The sequence below is a fragment of the Choloepus didactylus genome, chromosome 17 (genome assembly GCF_015220235.1).
Source record: "Choloepus didactylus isolate mChoDid1 chromosome 17, mChoDid1.pri, whole genome shotgun sequence".
NCBI lineage: Eukaryota > Metazoa > Chordata > Mammalia > Pilosa > Megalonychidae > Choloepus > Choloepus didactylus.
In genome coordinates, this window is record NC_051323.1 from 38,369,217 (window position 1) to 38,389,145 (window position 19,929).

General features: G+C 33.8%; 2 protein-coding genes across 6 annotated transcripts in view; one reads left to right on the top strand and one right to left on the bottom strand.

The window, feature by feature from the left end:
- LOC119512926 (probable G-protein coupled receptor 75) overlaps positions 1-19,929 on the top strand; it is a 237,164-nt gene that overhangs the window by 62,262 nt on the left and 154,973 nt on the right. The gene's annotated exons all lie outside the window — the stretch shown is intronic.
- The window catches only part of ERLEC1 (endoplasmic reticulum lectin 1), a 46,740-nt gene that overhangs the window by 25,634 nt on the left and 1,177 nt on the right, over positions 1-19,929 (bottom strand). For all 4 annotated transcript variants that reach the window (XR_005212484.1, XM_037807753.1, XM_037807752.1 and 1 more), the window contains exons 2-10: positions 15,753-15,857; positions 14,562-14,642; positions 13,917-13,994; positions 13,712-13,775; positions 13,006-13,040; positions 8,085-8,308; positions 7,866-7,995; positions 1,438-1,599; positions 761-820 (exon numbers count right to left, since the gene is read on the bottom strand). Coding sequence is in view for 3 of the 4 variants with exons in the window: in XM_037807753.1 (XP_037663681.1) it covers positions 761-820; positions 1,438-1,599; positions 7,866-7,995; positions 8,085-8,308; positions 13,006-13,040; positions 13,712-13,775; positions 13,917-13,994; positions 14,562-14,642; positions 15,753-15,857 (939 nt within the window). In the remaining variant the exon portion in view is untranslated. The remainder of the gene's footprint in view (positions 1-760; positions 821-1,437; positions 1,600-7,865; positions 7,996-8,084; positions 8,309-13,005; positions 13,041-13,711; positions 13,776-13,916; positions 13,995-14,561; positions 14,643-15,752; positions 15,858-19,929) is intronic.

Consider the following 19,929-nt stretch of genomic DNA (forward strand, 5'->3'; position numbering starts at 1 on the left):
AAGTATGGAAGTTAAATTGATGAGTTTCCCGGTATGATCCATCTTGGCATTTAAGATCAACTCAGATATCTTGAGAGGATGAATACAGTATTTTCTAATTACAAATAATTATTTCTTTTAGGAAATGAGAAGAGCCTTTTATAGCAGCCAAGTCAATATTTATTAATTAAAGCTTGTTTTCAATGTTGAGCCATTTACTAATCAAAGTAAATCTATGATAAAAAAAAAATCATTGGGGTTTGAATCTCTGAATTTAAGCAGTCTGACTCAAGTAGGGAGAATATGCTATCTGAGTAACAAAATTAATAAACAAATAAAAGTCAATATATGCAATCTTTATTTTATTTTAAACTTGGATAATATGGCACCTTCTTTTAGCTGAGAAACTTGCTGAATTTATCCTATTTTACTAACTCGAGTAGGATATGTACATATCTAGGATAATGTACTACCCTATCATTTATTTTCTTAATTTAAAGATGAATTATACAAACTAATTCTCTGGTTGACTAATTTCTCAACCAGAGCTAGTGGTATATTCCACCATAATACATGAAATTGAGTAATTAATAAACAATGTAATTTTATGACTACTAAGACAACACCAAGTTTTGTATTTTCCAAAGCTTAGAGATACGTGAATACTTCAGATTAAAATACTCTCATAATTCAAAATAAAACCAATCCCTTTTTTTCCACAAAAGATGTTAAAAACTTTAATCCATCTAAGTGACAGAATGATATAAATGCTATTGTATACCTCATGGTATTGATGTACATGTTTGCCATAGCAGAATTCATATTTCCACCAGCCAACACCCTAAAGGAGAGAGAACATCAAGTTATACACAGAGAAAGGGGGACTGGGACTTCTCTCAATTATTTCCACATGATAGTAATAGAAATATATATAATTTTTTATGTGTGACAGCAATAATATAGATGAAAATTAAAATAAAAAGTTATTAAGAAATTTAAAAATTAGAAAGTACAGAGGATAAATGCTGTACTGTCTTGGTAAAATGAGTCAAAATGAAAATTCTACTATAAAGTATATTTCCTACTGTAGCTATTAGTCAGGGGCAAAATTTTACTTTTGTAGAAATTAAATTTTAAATGTGATAACTAAAATGTAGGACATACAATCATTGATATCCATCTAGCAATTGACCAGACTCATATATGACTTGTTATATGTATTTTCTGCCAGATTTAAGGTCAAATTGTAGCTCATGAATAAAGACAATATAATGGCTACAGAAGAGATTATACACCTAAGTGGCCAGATGTAAAGAGAAAATGACCATCAGGAGGCTTCCAGAATCCTGACATTTCTCTCAGACAAAAACCTTTTCAATGTTATTAATGCCCATTGATTAAAAAACTGAAAAGTAAAGGTTGTAAGATGACTATTGAAACTGAAGGTTCATTTCTCACCCCATGAAAGCAATAAGAACCACTAAGGAACTCTTTTATGAGCTGGTCATCTGTCAATTTGGATATGTGGGTTGTTCCAACAGTGAGCACTGGCTGAGAGCCAACAGAAATGGGCTTGTGGATTGCAGGAAATCTCTCTTCTTTAGTTGACTGCAACTCTTCCTAAAATTAAACATATATATGTTTCAGGGCTTCTGTGTCATACCTGGAAAATAAAAGTTGCTGTTTTTTTTCTTTTTAAGTAGAGAAGTTGTAGGTTTACAGAAAAATCATGCAGAAAACAGAGTTTCTACATATCCCCTATTATTAATACCTTGCATTAATGTGGTACATTTGCTACAATTGGCTCATTGGTTTTTAATGTGTTTTAAGAAAATGAATTTTGCAATACTAACTAGTATTTGTAATAAATACTTCTTAGTATAGAAAAAGCTTTAAACAAATGTTAGCTCCAGTTAACAGTTAAGGGTATGGTGACCATCCTGAACCTACATCTCATAATATTCTCATCTTAGATATTTTGTCCCATTATTCTTATTAAGTACTTCTTAACTTGTTAGACTTTGTGCCCTACATCAAGTTTTGGAAAATGTGGTCAGTATGGAGAAAGGATAACAAATAGGGAAAAGATAAGCTGTGTGGGAGGAAATATTTGTTACTAATTATTCAAACACAGCAGGACCTGGTTGCTGCCCTGGAGGAACCTGCAATTTAATAGGGAAGACATAAATTAATGAGGGTACAAGGAACAGCAGAATCACAGAGGAAAGGGTGATTCAGAGACTTTGACCAAGAATTGAAGCATAAGGACTTCACAGAGAGAAAACTCTTAATCAATTCTTGAAACATAAATGCAAGTTTGTGAGTTTTGTGCATGTGTTCTGTGTCTCTGTGTATGCCAATGTATGTGAACTTGGGGAAGAGGTAAGAACAAAGGTATGGGGGTTGAATATTTAAAACTAAAGAGAGAAGCAGGCACTATATGGTAGATAACTATATATAATGCTAGTATTATATATATATATAATATAATACTAAGTTTGGACCCTCTCTAATGGGTTTTCAGCAAAGATTTGGTGTGATCATATATTTAAGTAATTACTTTACTAGTAGCAGGGAAGAAGGATAGCAGGGACAAATCTGGAGATGGGAAATCAAATTAGGAGTTGCAGTAAGCCAGAGATGAAGAGAATATAAGTAAGGGAGTGACAGAGTTGGGACAGAGAGGAGGATGCTTAGGAAAGAGGATAATGAGTTAGAATCTGATGGTTAACTGAGTATTGACAGTGAGTAGAGATGTAATAATCTAGACCAGAAATGAACAAGAAGTGTAACAATTATAATTGAATGAAAAAGTTTTAAAAAATTGAATAGGGCTCCTAATGAATGTATAGTGTATACTATGTCTCCTTTTACACCAGTTGTAATTGCCACTGACTGACCAACTGTGGTTCTTCTGTTTCTATTTCAGCTTATTAGGAGTAACTGGGCTATATACATGAGCCCAAGATGGCCTCTGTGCTTTGGCCCTGCTTTGCTGTTTACTTCCTCAAAACTGCCTGGGTCCATTAGAAAAGTCCAAGGGCACCAAATTTTTACAAATCTGATTTTTTTAAAATAGCCTTTTGGAGCTGACCTGTTTTGCATATGCTACAAAACTGTGCCCAATATCTGCTAGCCAGAGATACGACAAAATTCCGTGGTTACAAGGCCCCAAGCTGCTTCAGCACTTCAGAGTTCTATGGCTCAGAGACTCCCTGTCATTCTGACTTTGTGACAATGCCTAGACATGTAAGCCCCCAATCCTCTTCTTCCCTTGGGAGTTTTCCCTTGCCCTGGTTCTCTTTCTGGTGGCTCCCCCTGACTCTAGAAGGTCTCCTGCTGAGAAAATTTTTTCCTCTCATGCAAACCTGTTGAAGCATCATCCTAATAAATAGCTTGTATGTTACTACCATCTGGTGGTCAAATCTTTTTCTTGATCCACTTGAAATCTTCAAATTTGAACTCATTATAACTCTAGAAACCAATGATCTTACCCCCTCTTTTCCCCCAGTACCAGGAAGAATAAGGACTGCCAAGATAGCTTCTTATTTTATGAAAAGATCTTGAGCTTTATGGTATAAAACTTTTCTACATTTAGTGTCTACTATGTTCTTGTCACTAATTTAAGTGCTGAGCATTAAAAATGAAGTAGACATAGCCACTATTTCTAAAGAGCTAAAAAGTCTAATATACCAAAGAAATAATTTAGAATATATGTGATCTATTAAGGTTAATGAAGAAAAGCAATAATTCTGCATAGTGAGATGTGCAATTGAGATAAGGGAAAGAGGTAGAAAGAATACAAGTATGGCCATTTCTTATTGTTGTGTCTTTTGGATAGAACATCTACTTTCACTTTAAGGAAAATTATTCTAGTAAAAGAATGATAGTAGTTTTGTAGTAGGATTTGGAAATTCATAAAATTCAATATTAGTAGTCCAGTCATCTTCAAATTAACTTACTACAGTAAACAGGCAGAACATCAAACCAAGTTTCTAATAGCCAAATCTGTATTTTTGTTTAAAAAATAAAAGAAAACAAATTCCTTGTATTTATGGTAAAGCTTAATCCAAACTTAAACAGCAAACCATATGTCAAACACAAATTTTAAAAAATAATATGTAATAAACTAGATTTATTAAAACAGTGATTCTGAAATAAAGATGACCAGTTTTTAAGTAATTACTCATACTACAGTATCACCGAAGATTTTCATACAGGTAAGCATTTAGGAACTGCTCTAAAGATCTATAAGAATTTTCAAAACATCATCATCTATAGTTTTTATATCTACTTTTCTCAAATGGCAGATTAAACACACTTTAAAGAAAAGTAAACTGGTACTTCTTTGAAAAGCAATGAAAATTGAGATTTTTGAAGCATTTTGATTAGATTAACCTTTAAGTACCTGTCATATTTAGATTACCATCAAGGAGATGACTAGAAGAGAATTCCATGTCAAATCTTTTAATACAGCACTCCAAATCAAACTGCAGAATAATGTTAAGACCACTTTTCCCTCCTGTCAGAATGACTGTTGGTATGGCATCCACAAAGAGTTTGGCAATAGTTTTACAAACAGTACTCAAGAGGAAGGGGAGAAACAGACTTTGTAGCTATATTAGTTAATTCGACAATCATTAAGCACCTACAGCATGGCAGGCATTATGCAAGGAGCTGGAAATCCTTAAATGAAAAAAGCATTTTCTTCAAAATGCAAAGTTTCTTAATGTAAGAGCATATAAAACAACCAATTTTAGCCATGTAAGTGGCATAATACAAGACTGAATAAAATAGAGGATCAGAGAAGAGGAAGCATTTCCCTCTTCCTGGGGTAATTCACTATAATTGCTGGCTCATTTCCAAAGAAGTGACCCTGGAATAAAATCTTTAAGCACAGAAAGAAGTTCATCAAGTGAAGGGAAGAAGGAAAACAGGGAACCGAGAGGGAAAAAAGTATATCCAAAGACAAAGAGGCCAGAAAGAATATGGTACTTTTAGGGAACTATAAGTTGTTCAATATAGCTGGGGTAAAAGATAACGGTGAAGCCTGGACTGTTGCTGATGTTGCCACAAACATTAGGACTGGTGGTTTGATATGCTGAGACCTCTATCATGGGACTTGCCCTTATGAAGCTCGTTACTGCAAAGGAGAGGCTAAACTTGCATATAATTGTGCCTAAGAGTCTCCCCGAGTACCTCTTTGTTGCTCAGATGTGGCCCTCTCTCTGTCTAACTAAGCTACCTCAGCAGGTGAACTCACTGCCCTCCCCACTACGTGGGACCTGACTCCCAGGGTTGTAAATCTCCCTGGCAACGCAGGATATGACTCCCGGGGATGAATCTGGACCCGGCATCATGGGATTGAGAACATCTTCTTGACCAAAAGGAGGATGCAAAATGAAATGAAATAAAGTTTCAGTGGCTGAAAGATTTCAAATGGAGTTGAGAGTCACTCTGGTAGACATTCTTATGCACTATATAGATAACACCTCTTAGATTTTAATGTATTGGAATAGCTAGAAGTAAATACCTGAAACTATCAAACTCCAACCCACTAGTCTGGACTCCTGTAGACGACTGTATAACAATGTAGATTACAAGGGGTGACAGTGTGATTGTGAAAACCTTGTGGATCACACTCCCTTTATCTAGTATATGGATGGATGAATAGAAAAATGGGGACAAAAACTAAATGAAAAATAGGGTGGGATGGGAGGGGAGGATTTGGGTGTTCTCTTTTACTTTTATTTTTTATTCTTATTCTGATTTTTTCTGGTATAAGGAAAATGTTCAGAAACAGATTGTGGTGATGAATGCATAACTATATGAGGGTACTGTGAACAGTTGATTGTACATCATGGATGACTGTATGGTATGTGAATGTATTTCAATAAAACTGAATTTAATTAAAAAAAAAAAAAACACCAAAGGACTAAATACATAATCAATGTTCATTTTAGAAAGCATTTTATCAGCTATGTAGGAAGGATTAGAAGAGGGATAAGTGAGGAGACCAATTTCTGGTCCTAGCAAATGATGAAGGCCTAATCTAATGACAGGACAGATTTGAAAAGCACTCAGAAAGTATCACTGATAGTTCTTAGTGAATGATTAGAGTTAGATATAAATAAAAGGACAGATAAGAAAAATGACCTAGTTCACTTGACAGGCAAACTCACTGCCCTCCCTGCTACAAGAGACTTGACTCCCAGGAGTTTAAATCTCCCTGGCAACGTATGACATGACTCCCAGAGATGAGCCTGGATCCGACATTGTGGGATTGAGAAAATCTTCTTGACCAAAAGTGGGAGGCGAAATGAAACAAAATAAAGTTGCTGAGAGATTTCAAATGGAGTCGAGAGGTCACTCTGGAGGGCATTCTTATGTGCTATATAGATATCCCTTTTTACTTTTTAGTGACTGGGAATTGCTAGAAGGAAATACCCAAAACTGCTGAACTGCAACCCAGTAGCCTTGATTCTTGAAAACAACTGTTTAACTATGTAGCTTACATGGTGTGACTATATGATTGTGAAAAACTTGTGGCTCACACTCCCTTTATCCAGTGTATGGACTGATGAGTAGAAAAATGGGGACAAAATGAGATGAAAAATAGGGTGGGATGGGGGTGGTGGTGGAATGCTTTGGTGGTTCTTTTTTACTTTTATTTTTATCCTTACTTTAATTTTTTTTTGGAGTAAGGAAAATGTTCAAAAATTGATTGTGGTGATGAATGCACAACTATATGATGGTACTGTGAACAACTGATTGTACACTGTGGATGACTGTATGGTATGTGAATATATCTCAATAAAACTGAATTTAAAAAAGGTTAAAAAAAGAAAGCAATAGGGAAGACAAGAAAAAGGTCAGTGTCAAAGCAAAAATAAGCCTGAGATTACTGAAACATATATGGATATAGCCAATAGTTGTATGAAAAGAGAAGGCAATATATCAAAAGGGGGAAGCAGCTTAGAGAAGTAGTTAAAAGGCTTTTTGATTCTAATCGCCAATCTGTGACTTATTACTTCCTCTCACTGAACCTCAGTTTCCTATTCCATTAAGGGAGGAACCGTGAGGATTTAATAATATACCTGTTAGGACTCAATATAAGTTAGTTATTGTGATTGTGGCTTGAGTTCAGGAGAAAGGTCAGTGTTGATGATACATATGTGGAACTTACAGGCACATCTGCGGAAGTTGAAAGAATGAGAATGGATGAGCCCACATAAGGAAGCGATGCACAGTAAGAAGAGAAGGAGAGTATGGATAGAATCATGGGGAATGTCAACATTTTAGGAGGAAGGATGTAGAGAAAGAACCAGTATACAGGGAAGAAAGAACCAGAGAGAGAATAGTAACTTGGAATTCAAGAGAGGAGGAAAAGTTCAAGCTTTAGATGTTCAGCAGTGTTGAATGCCACTAAGATTAAGTTTCTGTATATCCATCAAATTTAGAACCAAAAGACTGCAGTTGCCCTTCATGAAAGTAGTGTCAGAAGAATGATAGTTTGATGCCAAATGGCAATGAGTTAAAGAATAAATGAAGTGTTATGAGGTGGAGATGGAGTGTATTTTATTCTTTCAAGTGGCTTAGCTGGGAATTTCAGGTATCTAGCTAAAAATTGAACCTAGCTGAAATGAATAAGATGTCAAAATTTACAATATTTTGACATTATGGAGATGAAGAGAATGCTAAAATAGTTCTGAAAAGGTTTAGAGTAAGGAAAAAAATTAGAATCAATTAAAGAATTGGAATTTAAAATGCTGAGTCAGGAAATGAATTATTAATACTGTACTACAAAAATCATTAACATATTGACATATGCTCTGAAATTTGGAAAAGTGAAGCACTGAAAAGATGTCATCGGATATTTCTCATACCTCTTTATTTCTCCTAAAAGGCACCCTTAGTATTTCTTCCTGTTGCTCCAGCTGTCTCAGGGTGAGGGGTTTAAATGGTGATCCTGGTAGTGACTGGCAAAATATGTCGTTCACAGGAGATGCCCTGAACCTGTTTAGTAAGAGCAAAAAAAAGCTAAGCACACAACATATTAAAGCATGTCTATGTTTCAAGTTTAAAAAATTCAATCCACATCCTACCTATATTTAGGATGATTGCACAAGAGTGGTGTCAAAATAACAACTTCATATTCACAAGTTGTAACTTCAGCTACTGAAAGAATTTCATGCTTAGATTCAGGATGACATATATACATCACAGTACTTGATCTGGGTCGGTTCTGTTTCAAACTACAAGGTGTGCCATTTCCCATTCCTATAGGATAGTAGGGTGTCATCTGACCTTCAATATTTTTAGTGGGAATCTTAAAAAAAAAAAAAAAAGAGAGTATAAGACAGACTTTTCATTAGAAATGGAGGTAGGAGTGAGGATGGGAGAAGTACTTACTATTCTTAAAGGAAAGAAAAACTACATTTTGATTTATAAACTAAAGGTGACATTTCTGTATTTTCCATAAGTTTTCTACTAATATTCTTTTTTAAAATTTCTTTTTGATTCTTAAGTTCTTACTTGAGAAAATACACATTTTCAGAGATAATTCAATACAGCAAAAAAAAAAAGATTATTCAGTGCTAAAATTGTTAATAAATGTGCATTTATAGAAAGGGCTAAAATATAATTAATATAAATTGTTTCAACAGTTCTAAAGAAAGAAACTATGATCAAATAAAAGAACTTATTATATTGGGCTGGTCAGAGACTTTTTCAGTAAACTCTCAGTTAATAGCTGTGTTAGAGTTCAGTTTGTAGAGATTTGATGTTTAATTTGTCAAAGAGTAGGGTTATACACTATCTTCTAAAACAGGAATCTAATTACAGTGCTGACTGATCAATCTGCTTACACTTCTTCCCTATTAACAGGATTTTCTTTCTAGATATAAACTTCCTATGTAAATCTATTCAAGGCTAGCAAAAGAAAAATTAAGACATTTTCATGGAGTGGGGGACTAAGGACATAACTTCGGATGACAAGGATTACTAAGGACTTATCTCCCATACTTTTATCTGCATAAATACAAGAATAATTTAGCATAAGAACTTTTAAAAATGTATGGTTAATAATATCTCCAAGCAAGCTTTTTGGAGGCAGGGATCTGATCTTCTATCACTTTACAACTGTCAGCGCTATGTCTAAAGCAGTCAATAAATAAATGTTTCCAGGGAAAAATATTTTGCTGTTTTCATGCTAGTGCCTGGAATCAGAAAATCCTGGGTTCAAATAAGAGCTTTGACATTCACTAGCTTTATGACTTTGACCAAATTTTAATTTTTGTCATAAAAGTTGAGCAAAAGTAGAATAAGGTTGTTGGGAGAATTAAGCATTTTTTTTGTTATATGCCTTGGCACAGTGTCTGGCTTATAAATTGGGACTCGATAAATGTTAGTTTTCTTCCCTTACCCTTTTCTTTCTCTTCCTTTATCATTTGACATTTTGAATTCCATCTTGCTATCCTCCAGGGTCACAGTAAATAAATATTTTATCTCAAAGGTAGTCTGTAAAATTAAAATCTTTTAAAATAGCAATGCTGTGTATGTCTATGCTTAGCTTATCAACTCCCCCCAAAGCCACCCTTATTGGCAACACTTTTAAGTAATTTTCAAGGCCTTCTGCCATTTCACTTTACTTCTAACAAAAGTATCATTATGATGTAAATAATGATTTATGGAAAAACCTTCTCTCAAGAAGTTACTTAAACTCTATGGTAATTCTTAGGATCCAGAAAGCATTTCTTATACCACAAGGACATTTGAAAATTGAGAATAGTCACCCTGAGGAATCATTCTATTTTTAAACAACACTATTTTTAAGTCAACATTAATCCATTTATTCAAGAAATATTTATGATGTGTTACGATATGCCTGGCACTCCAGGACATGTTTTGCACTGCGGGATAAAGATATAAAAGACAATCCCTGAGAGAGAGGCAAGATGGCGGCATAGAGAGGAGTGGAAGCTAAGCAGTCCCCCTGGAACAACTACAAAAAACCAGAAACAACTAGTAAATAATCCAGAATAACTGCGGGGGGACAAACGAGACCATCCACTCATCATACACCAACCTGAATTGGGAGGAATGCCCGAGAACACAGCATAAAATCTGTAAGTAAAACCTGTGGAACCAGGTCGTGAGACCCCCTCCCCCATAGCCCGAGCTGCGGAGCCTCGTGGTGCCAGAGAGAAGCTCTCTCCCAGCAAGCGAATACAGCTCAGCTGAGCTCCAACTGGGGTTTTAAGTAGCGAGTGTGAACTGCTCACTACAGGTACGCAGCCCCAAAAAACAGACAGAGGCTTTGGGTGACGACTGACCTGGGAGAGCCGGAGGGTCGCCTTGACTGGGTCTGAAGGGGACTATCTGTTTCTTTTTTGGCTCAGTGGAGAAAGCCCCAGTCATTTTAAGTTTCCAGGGCTGTGACTCGGGGAAGGGTGGAGACAGCACAAGCAGAGAGCGAGACCATTGAAATGCTAATGACCTCCACCTGAGGGGTCTGTCTTCTCTAGGAGGAAAGGAGTGGGGCCCTTTCCATTCAGAACCAGACCCCAGAGCCTGGGGGAACACGGCCATACTTCCTCACACCAGTCAAGAATTATAGGCTAACAGGCGTCACCTGCTGGGCAGAAAAGCATAGTGACCCGAGGCATCAAAGGGTGGAGCAATTTTCTAAGACACACCCGCAGGGAAACCAGATACTGAATATTTCTTCCCTCTGTTCTGGTCTGGGAAAACCTGATTTGGATAAACAAGGAAACCATGACTAGACAACAGAAAATTACAACCTACACTAAGAAAAACAAAGTTATGGCCCAGTCAAAGGAACAAACGTACACTTCAACTGAGATACAGGAATTTAAACAACTAATGCTAAATCAATTCAAAAAGTTTAGAGAAGATATTGCAAAGAGATAGAGGCTGTAAAGGAAGCACTGGACCTGTATACGGCAGAAATCAAAAGTTCAAAAAACCTACTGGTAGAATCTATGGAAATGAAAGGCACAACACAAGAGATGAAAGACACAATGGAAACATACAACAACAGATCTCAAGAGGCAGAAGAAAACACTCAGGAACTGGAGAACAAAACACCTGAAAGCCTACACACAAAGGAGCAGATGGAGAAAAGAATGAAAAAATATGAGCAACGTCTCCGGGAACTCAAAGATGAAACAAAGTACAATAATGTACGTATCATTGGTGTCCCAGAAGGAGAAGAGAGGGGAAAGGGGGCAGAAGCAATAATAGAGGAAATAATTCATGAAAATTTCCCATCTCTTAAGAAAGACATAAAATTACAGATCCAAGAAGCGCAGCGTACTCCAAACAGAAGAGATATGAATAGGCCTACGCCAAGACACTTAATAATCAGATTATCAAATGTCAAAGACAAAGAGAGTATCCTGAAAGCAGCAAGAGAAAAGCAATCCATTACATACAAAGGAAGCTTAATAAGACTATGTGCGGATCTCTCAGTAGAAACCATGGAGGCAAGAAGGAAGTGGTGTGATATGTTTAAGATACTGAAAGAGAAAAACCACCAACCAAGAATCCTGTATCCAGCAAAGCTGTCCTTCAAATATGAGGGAGAGCTCAAAATATTTTCTGACAAACAGACAATGAGAGACTTTGTGAACAAGATACCTGCCCTACAGGAAATACTAAAGGGAGCACTACAGGGTGATAGAAGACAGGAGTGTGTGGTTTGGAACACAATTTTGGGAGATGGTAGCACAACAATGTAAGTACACTGAACAAAGGTAACTATGAATACGGTTGAGAGAGGAAGATGGGGAGCACGTGAGACACCACAAGAAAGGAGGAAAGATAATGAATGGGACTGTGTAACTTGGTGAAATCTAGAGTATTCAACAATTGTGATAAAATGTACAAATATGTTCTTTTACGAGGGAGAACAAGTAAATGTCAACCTTGCAAGGTGTTATAAATGGGGAGGCATGGGGGGAGGGATGCAATCAGCATAAACTAGAGACTGTAACTAATAGATTCATTGTATTATGCTTCCTTTAATGTAACAAAGGTGATATACTAAGGTAAATGCAGATAAGAGGGGGGGATAGGAGAGGCATGTTAGACACTTGACATTGGTGGTATTGTCTGATTCTTTATGGTGGGTAATGTCCATGATCAACTGTACAAATACTAGAAATCACTTCATGAACCAGAACAAATGTATGACAATACAATTAAAAGTTAATAATAGAGGGGCATATAGGAAAGAACTATATACCTATTACAAACTATATACTACAGTTAGTAGTATTTCAACATTTTTTTCATAAACAGTAACAAACGTACTATATCAATACTAGGAGTCAACAATTGAGGGGGTTTGGTTAGGGATGGGGAGGATTAGAGTTTCCTTTTCTTTTTTTCTTTTTTCATCTTTCACTTTATTTCTTGTCTGGAGTAATGAAAAGTTTCTAAAAATTGAACAAAAATTAAGTGTGATGGATGCACAGCTGTATGAGGGTACCCAGGGGCAAGTGATTGTACACTTTGGTTCTTTGGATAATTGTATGGTATCTGAACAATCTCAATAAAAATTAAAAAAAAAAAAAAAAAAAAGACAATCCCTGCTTTTAAGATGCTTGCAGTCTAGTAGCTTGTTATTTATACATGTAGTTTCTCTGTTTTACCACAGGAGATGGGGAGAGAACAATGGAAAAAGTGCAAAAGGCTCTGACTATAATTGTTTCCAATGTCAAATGCTAAGCACAGAATTGATAGAATGGTATTGTAGAAACTTTCCCTAACATATCTTTTGTAGATTTATTTTTGTATCATCTTAAAAATAAATCAGAGGATTTCAATGGAAATTTTCTCAGCAACACCTCAAAATACTACAAATTTTCTCTGGTCTAGTCCCTAAGGGCATTTGACATCTAATTAAAGAACACATGGCTATATCTGGTCAATTAAGTTGTAAATTCATGTATTCATTAGTAACAAATGTTAAGAATGAAAAAATCAACATTTGTTACTTGCCTCTTTTGATTTTTCTTTTCCCTCTGCTTCTTGTTCTATAGAATAAGAATAAGGTAAATATGAAGAATGAGCAATAACATATATAAGAAACAAATGGTCAAGTTTTCAACTAACTTTGTAACTTTAAACTTCCTTCTAAGAAGATTCAAAACATATATATATGATTTTTACCTTACTTCTTTACACTAGTTTTCTTGAAATGTTTTTGTTTGAAAGGCCAGCATAAATGTATATTTAATCTTTACATCCTTATCTAGGAAATACTCTATTTAAGGCAAAAAATACTTTTCAGTGAATTATTTGTATCTCAGTGAAAAGTTTAATTCTAAATTAGTTGAAAAACTTTAATGTAGACTAATGACAAAAATTTCACAATTTCAGGGATATACATATGTCTATTTCCATATACAAAAACTGCTTAAACCAAGGAAAAGACTAACACTAAATAAATATAACACTGACATGCACATCCTACCAGATTAAACAAAAAAAAATCAAATAAAAATATCAGATAAAAAATATAGTGTTTTTCAAAGCAGAAAACAATGAAAAAGATTTCTTCAAAAAAGTTTTCTAAGCTGTTTGGAAATTTATTTTAGTGTTTTCAAATGCACAGTCTTCCAAGAAAATATTTTAAATTCCAATTTGAACATATATTTTAAACCAAATTCCAATATTACTACCAAATCACTGTGTAGAGACAAACCTTTTTCAGATAGTAGGTTCTTAGCCAACATATTCCCAAGGTAGTACTCGTGAATATTTACTTTCTATATTTAAAAATAAAATAAAAACATAGTAAATATTTCACAAACACATTTTTAAAGACTATAACTCTAAAACTATCAATCTCATTATTAAGCTTCTCATTTTATAATGTTCCATACTTTACATTTTGAAGAAAAACACACCTGACCAGTTTCTTTTTCTTCGTGATACTGCCGAATGTGTTTTCCGTGGCATACTTCATAAGTCCAATAAGATTCAATCTAAGAAAGATATATGTATTAAAAAATACAGAAGTTCCATACTCAATAGAATTATTTTTTGCTATTTTAAGAAGTTTTTAGTAGATCTAACTTCTGACTTAGGAATCATTTTCTACAAAGCTAAAAAACAACAATCAGCAATTTTTATTGAACTTGTATGTAAGGAAACTTTCTTTTGATCTGAAAAACATTTGAAGTAATTTGGTAAGTGAAATTATTGGATGTCTCTTGCATATACTGCATAAGAATTTCCTAAAATACTTAAATACTTAATTTCCTAAAATACTTAATGTTAAGTATTTTAACATTAAAAATACTTAATTTTAAATACTTAAATACTTAATTTTAACATATTAAAATACTTAATGTTAAGTATTAAATACTTAATGTTAAGGTATTACAATAAATGACACAAATGAACAAAATATTATTAAGCAATAGCTTAAATTTACAACTAACTTAAAATCTGATATAACATAATGAAGAAGAAATGTTTAATTGTCTACAAAGGTCGTTAGTTTGTTGGAACTTTATTTTTCAGTTATCGAGTGAATATAAAATACATACTCTGTAGGAACAACTACTTTGTTTAAATAGTGGTTCCAATAGCTCCCTTGGATTAGGGCCTTTATAATCCTTTTCTTCTTCCTACAGAAAGAATAGAAATTTAATACTTATAATTTTTCTAGAACTTGACCCAATTCTGCTGTTGTTTTATAACTCAGTCAAATCGCCAATGCTTGGAAACAAAAGAGGGAAAAAATAAAAAAAAAATTAAAAGATCTTACTTCTTTCAAAAGAATGGAGCCATTTCAAAATATGGAGCCAAAGAATAATCTTCCATAGTGTTCATTCTTTCTTCGCTTAAAAAAAGATCTTTATGTTTCAATTGCATGAACAATTCTTATAAACCTATTCCAGAATTTTTTAATGCTTGCATCCAAACAGATCCTAGGTATAAAAGTCTCAGAACAGTTGAATCTTCTTGAATATACTGGAAAGTTTTAAGGTATTTCTCAGATTTCTATCTATTTTTGTATTTTGAGCTTGACTGCCACGTGTGTGGTTTTTGTTTGTATAGGTGTGTGTGTACTTGTGTCTAAAGGAGATTTAAAACAAAATGAAACAGAAAGCTATCTTTTATAGATTTTAAGTCTGAACAAAACTAAGAAAGCACTGAGTTTAATATTTCTCTTTTACGCATCACAAATATTATGAAATTGGCTCAATAAATTTATTGAGTGGAGGAACTGAATTTCAAATTTGTTCAAGATTCCACAGCTAACTATAGCCTATACCTCAGCCTCCTGGCTCCTAGGCTGGTGTCCTTTCCATTTTACCATGCTGCCTCTCCTGTTTCATCTTGAAAGAAGTCAATGCCTTGAAGGATGGATAAGAGGCAGTTAGGAAATTTTAGGAGGAAGAAGAGGGCATGCAGTAAGATAGTGAGAAAGCATAATGTACCTATATAATTAGAAATTCCCAATAAAAAATGTCACATAAACATTTAAAAATAGTATCTTGTTTTGAAACCCTTATTTTTACAAAAGAAAGCAAGCTTGGAGTTAGAATTTTATTCAGAACATTAATAAATGGTTGCTAGTTTTTCTAAATAGAACTGCAAAATCAATTGAAGAATTAAAAAATAATAAAATAATTAATGTCTTTATGGTAACACTAGGTTATTGAGAAACATCACGCAATTTGATTTTAAAGTATGTGGCTGCAATGTTTTAAAAAATGTTTATAAAAACTTACCTCATCCCCACTTGTCACAAGAGGAAGTATGCATTTATATTTTTCTTTATGTGCAGTTGTCATGATGACATAATTATCTTCTTTATACAAAACACCAGTTGTGGGCTAAAAATAGAACAAAAAATAGACATTACTTTCTCGGGTTAATTGCATTACATGGAATAATTTACAGCCCTATCTACAACAACGGTTCTTCAAACTAATTTATCATTTCAAAAGAGGGTCTTAAAAACATATTTCCAATAGCAAAGAATAGATTTTATATATTTTTAATGATAAAATGAAGACAAGAAACTTTATGCTGGTGTTACATTAGAAAAAAATTAATAAAAATGAAGTTTGGAGTATAAAGAAACAGTGGCTGAAGTAGTAGTAGTAGGCTGAAGTTAAGAACACCAATTAAAAAGCTTTCAGAGGCAATGGCTGTTCTTAGATATGCAATCACTAAATATTTATTATTCCTACCAATGATTATCAACCATAGCGAAAATGCACGGCACTTTACAAATGTAGTCTTAATTCTGTTGGATGGGACACCTGGAATTAATACAGCATTTTTCATATTTGAATAATGTACGGACTTATTCCTTTTAGAAGAAAAATTACTCCTTTGTGCTGACTTTAAAAAACTATACTATTATTTAAGTATATAACCGTAAACTTTTTCTGTGAAGGGCCAGATGGTAAATATTTCAGACTTTGTGGGCTATAAGGTCTCTGCTGCAATTATTCAACTTGCTGTTGTAGCTGGAAAGTGCATAGCCAATAAGTAAATGAATGGGTGTGGCTGTGTTCCAATAAAACTTTATTTAGAAAAATAGGTGGTGGGCCAGCACACTGGCTATAATTTGCCAACTCCTTAGCTAGATAGTAACAAAACTATCTTGAAAGTTTGCTACAGTATAAAACCAAATAACTTCAAAAATCAAATACAAATCAATATATTCAAATAAACACTTGAATTATATAACTGATATTATTTTGCTGAAATTTGTTTGTATTGTAAGTGTAATATTAACTACCAAGGCAGAGGTTTTCACATGATTGTGTGTCCTATTATAATTTAATTTTCTTCATTGCTTTTCTCTTCTTATAGTATTGTGAAACCACTGTACAATTTGGTCATCCCTGGCAAGGAAAGAACTTTTCTCAATTTAACAGTAACAACTCTTAACCATAATAAAACCAGGAAGTACTTGGCACAATATAATCTTAAACACAAATGCAAATTTGGACAATGTATTCCCAAGGCAATAAAACACAAAAAAATAAAAAACAGCAGTAAATGATAGTTATAAGCGTTAGCTATATAACAGTATTGTTTTAAATGCTTTACATTTATTAACTCAATCTTCAGAACAAGCATTATACCCATTTTACAGAAGGGGAAACTGAGACACAAAAGTTTACTAATTTGTCCAAGATTACACAGCTATTAAGTGACAGAGCCCAGAGATGAACCCAGGTAAATTGGCTCAGAGTCAGGAGCTCTTAACTGTTTCAATATATTTGAATCAGCTTTTGTTAACACTTCTTTAGATTATTAACATTTCTTTAGCCATATGGATTATGGCTAAATGATGAAGGGACTCAAAGAGGTAAGAAAGTGAGTTGCAAAGTGAAACTTATGATGAAGGGATCGTTAGGAACATTTACTTAGTTTCTCAAACTGCTATAACACATAATACTTAAAATGCCTTTCAGTGTTTCCCAGATATTCTCAGAATATACATTAATGAGTTGTGCAAAGCATGACTCACATTTGCTAAACAATAGATGGGCTGATGTCTTGTCAAATTATTCCTGTACTGTAGTGTAGGCAGACAATAACAAATGACTTAAATGCATGGATGCCTATTTGCGAAGTATTACAATCTAATGTTCAGAGTTGAATTCTACAGCAATATTGACTTTTTTATTAAGATGCTCACTACCCACACCAACGATGGTAAAAAAGAACTCTGTTTAGAACCACAGCAAAGACAGACAATTCTTCCTTTCTAATAAAACCCACTCTTGGATTTTATGTCTATAAGAGAATTCATTCCCCTGACTCTTGTTTTTAAGTTCTAGGTCAGGGATAAAAACAAGTAAAACCTATCGCTATTCTTGTTTGAAGATACAAAGATTTGTCTTTCATTAGTTTAGGAAGGGCTGCTTTCTTCTTCAATTAACTAAAACAAACAGCAATTTTTCTATCTGGAAACTGCTGAAATAGTGAGTCACTCACTGGGATCAGAGAGTAATATTTTAACAAATTTTACCCTACTTTTTGGTATTAGAAAATACTGAGGAAAAATTAGCCCTTCTGATTTTGTAAAACACAATTCTTACTTTAAGAAAAAGAAATACAATAAATTCTGAATTGTACAGGATAATAGCTGTGTAAAAAACTTGTTTTACATGACTTAAAATCTTAAAGTATTTTCAGTGTAAGAGTCAATATCTACTAATGATTTGATATAAAGTGAAATTTTAATGTAATGAAACTAAGCAAAGAGGATGGGGTTCCTTAAGACTAAAGAACTTTAAGAATACCTTCACAAGGTAGGCATTCCAAATGTTCTATGTGTGTCTGGAGGAATTAAAACAGTTAGAAGATGAGAGGCAAAACTATCCCAGGATAAGCTGTAAAACAGCCTGTGGCACAACTTGTCAATGTATATGACCTTGCAAACCATGGAGATGGCCACTGTTTTTCCCAGGTGTAGTGTTTGGGGAAATTGTTTGAGTGGGAATGCATTTCTATGGAGTAAACAGAAATTATATTTATTTTTTTGGTTCCAGTTTAGTGAAAACCATGAACTATGTGAAATAATGAACTGAACACTAATGACACTGAGATGATATTTCTGAAGGAAAGTATGAACACAAAAACAAAATTAAACATTAAGAAAATCAGTGAACAAAGAATATTATAATCACTAGTTAATGTAAACTTTCAAACATTTACACAATCTTTAGTGCTTAACACTTTTTCAAAGTAAATTAAAAAACAAGATTTTAAAATATTACATATCATTTTGATAAAGTTGAATGAGAAAATGATTTAAAGCACAGAAAAAAAATTAAAGCTAGAAATACATTTCACACATTCTAATCAAGTCTCTTCCATTTTTAGATGGGAAAGAGGCAAAGAATCTTACCCTAGATCCTACAGCTCAGTCATATACAAACCAAATGGTCCATTAAAAAAAACAAAAAAAGGCAGCACCAAGTTAGGGCAGTAATTTCAATTAGATAAAGTAAGAAGGGAAACCTAAATATTACAGAAGTATTAAAAAAAAAAAAATCAAAAGACCACTGTAATTACTTTTCTGGTTTATTTTTGCATGAGGGCCATAGATCTTTTTCACAATTCATAGGAAAATGTCCCCCAAATTTCTTCACAACTCAAACTTAAAAAAAAAAAAAGTCCTTCCCAAATCTTCAAATATGCCCATCTTAGATTACATTGCATTGTCAAAGAAAAGCAATTAAAAATGAAATCTCAAAACAAATTAAATTGATAGATATGTGAAGGGCTGGAATAGTATATAGGCTGGGATCTTTTTCCATACCTCTTTTCAGCAAGCTAATATCAGTGTCAGAGAGAAAACTGAATGACAATCAGGCAGTAAACTCTAAAAAGGCTGGATTTAGTCACTAGCATACAGGACAGTAAGTTTGCAGAGTCCCATATCAGCATGCTTTTCAATTAAAATCACACAGATTCAAGAGTAAAAATTTGTAATGACCATATTCTTTAAATATTTGCCATTGTCATTCCAAGTGTGCTCTCTGGAAACAAGAGAGGCTGGACTGAAGTATTCTCACCTCAAGCCTGTTAAAGTTATTTCTGATTTATAACAAAAATTTATGTGGATATTTTAACTTATCAGTATTTCATGGCATTAATGCAAAGATAACTGTGACTTCCCAGAGGAACCTTCTCCCAGGCAAATTCAAGAACCACTGAATTACAAGGATGGGAGAAATGAAAGTAGAGGGCTGGAGAAACAAACTGGGTGTGAAATACACCAAAAATTAATATTTGCAAATAGCTTCTGTGGTAACTACAAGAACGATAAATGTTCCGTTTTGATACTATGGTGTGGCTTATAACTCAACGAAACAGTAATATAATCTCCCAAATTTAATGACTCCAGATAACTTGAATAAGAATTTTTAAAAAAGC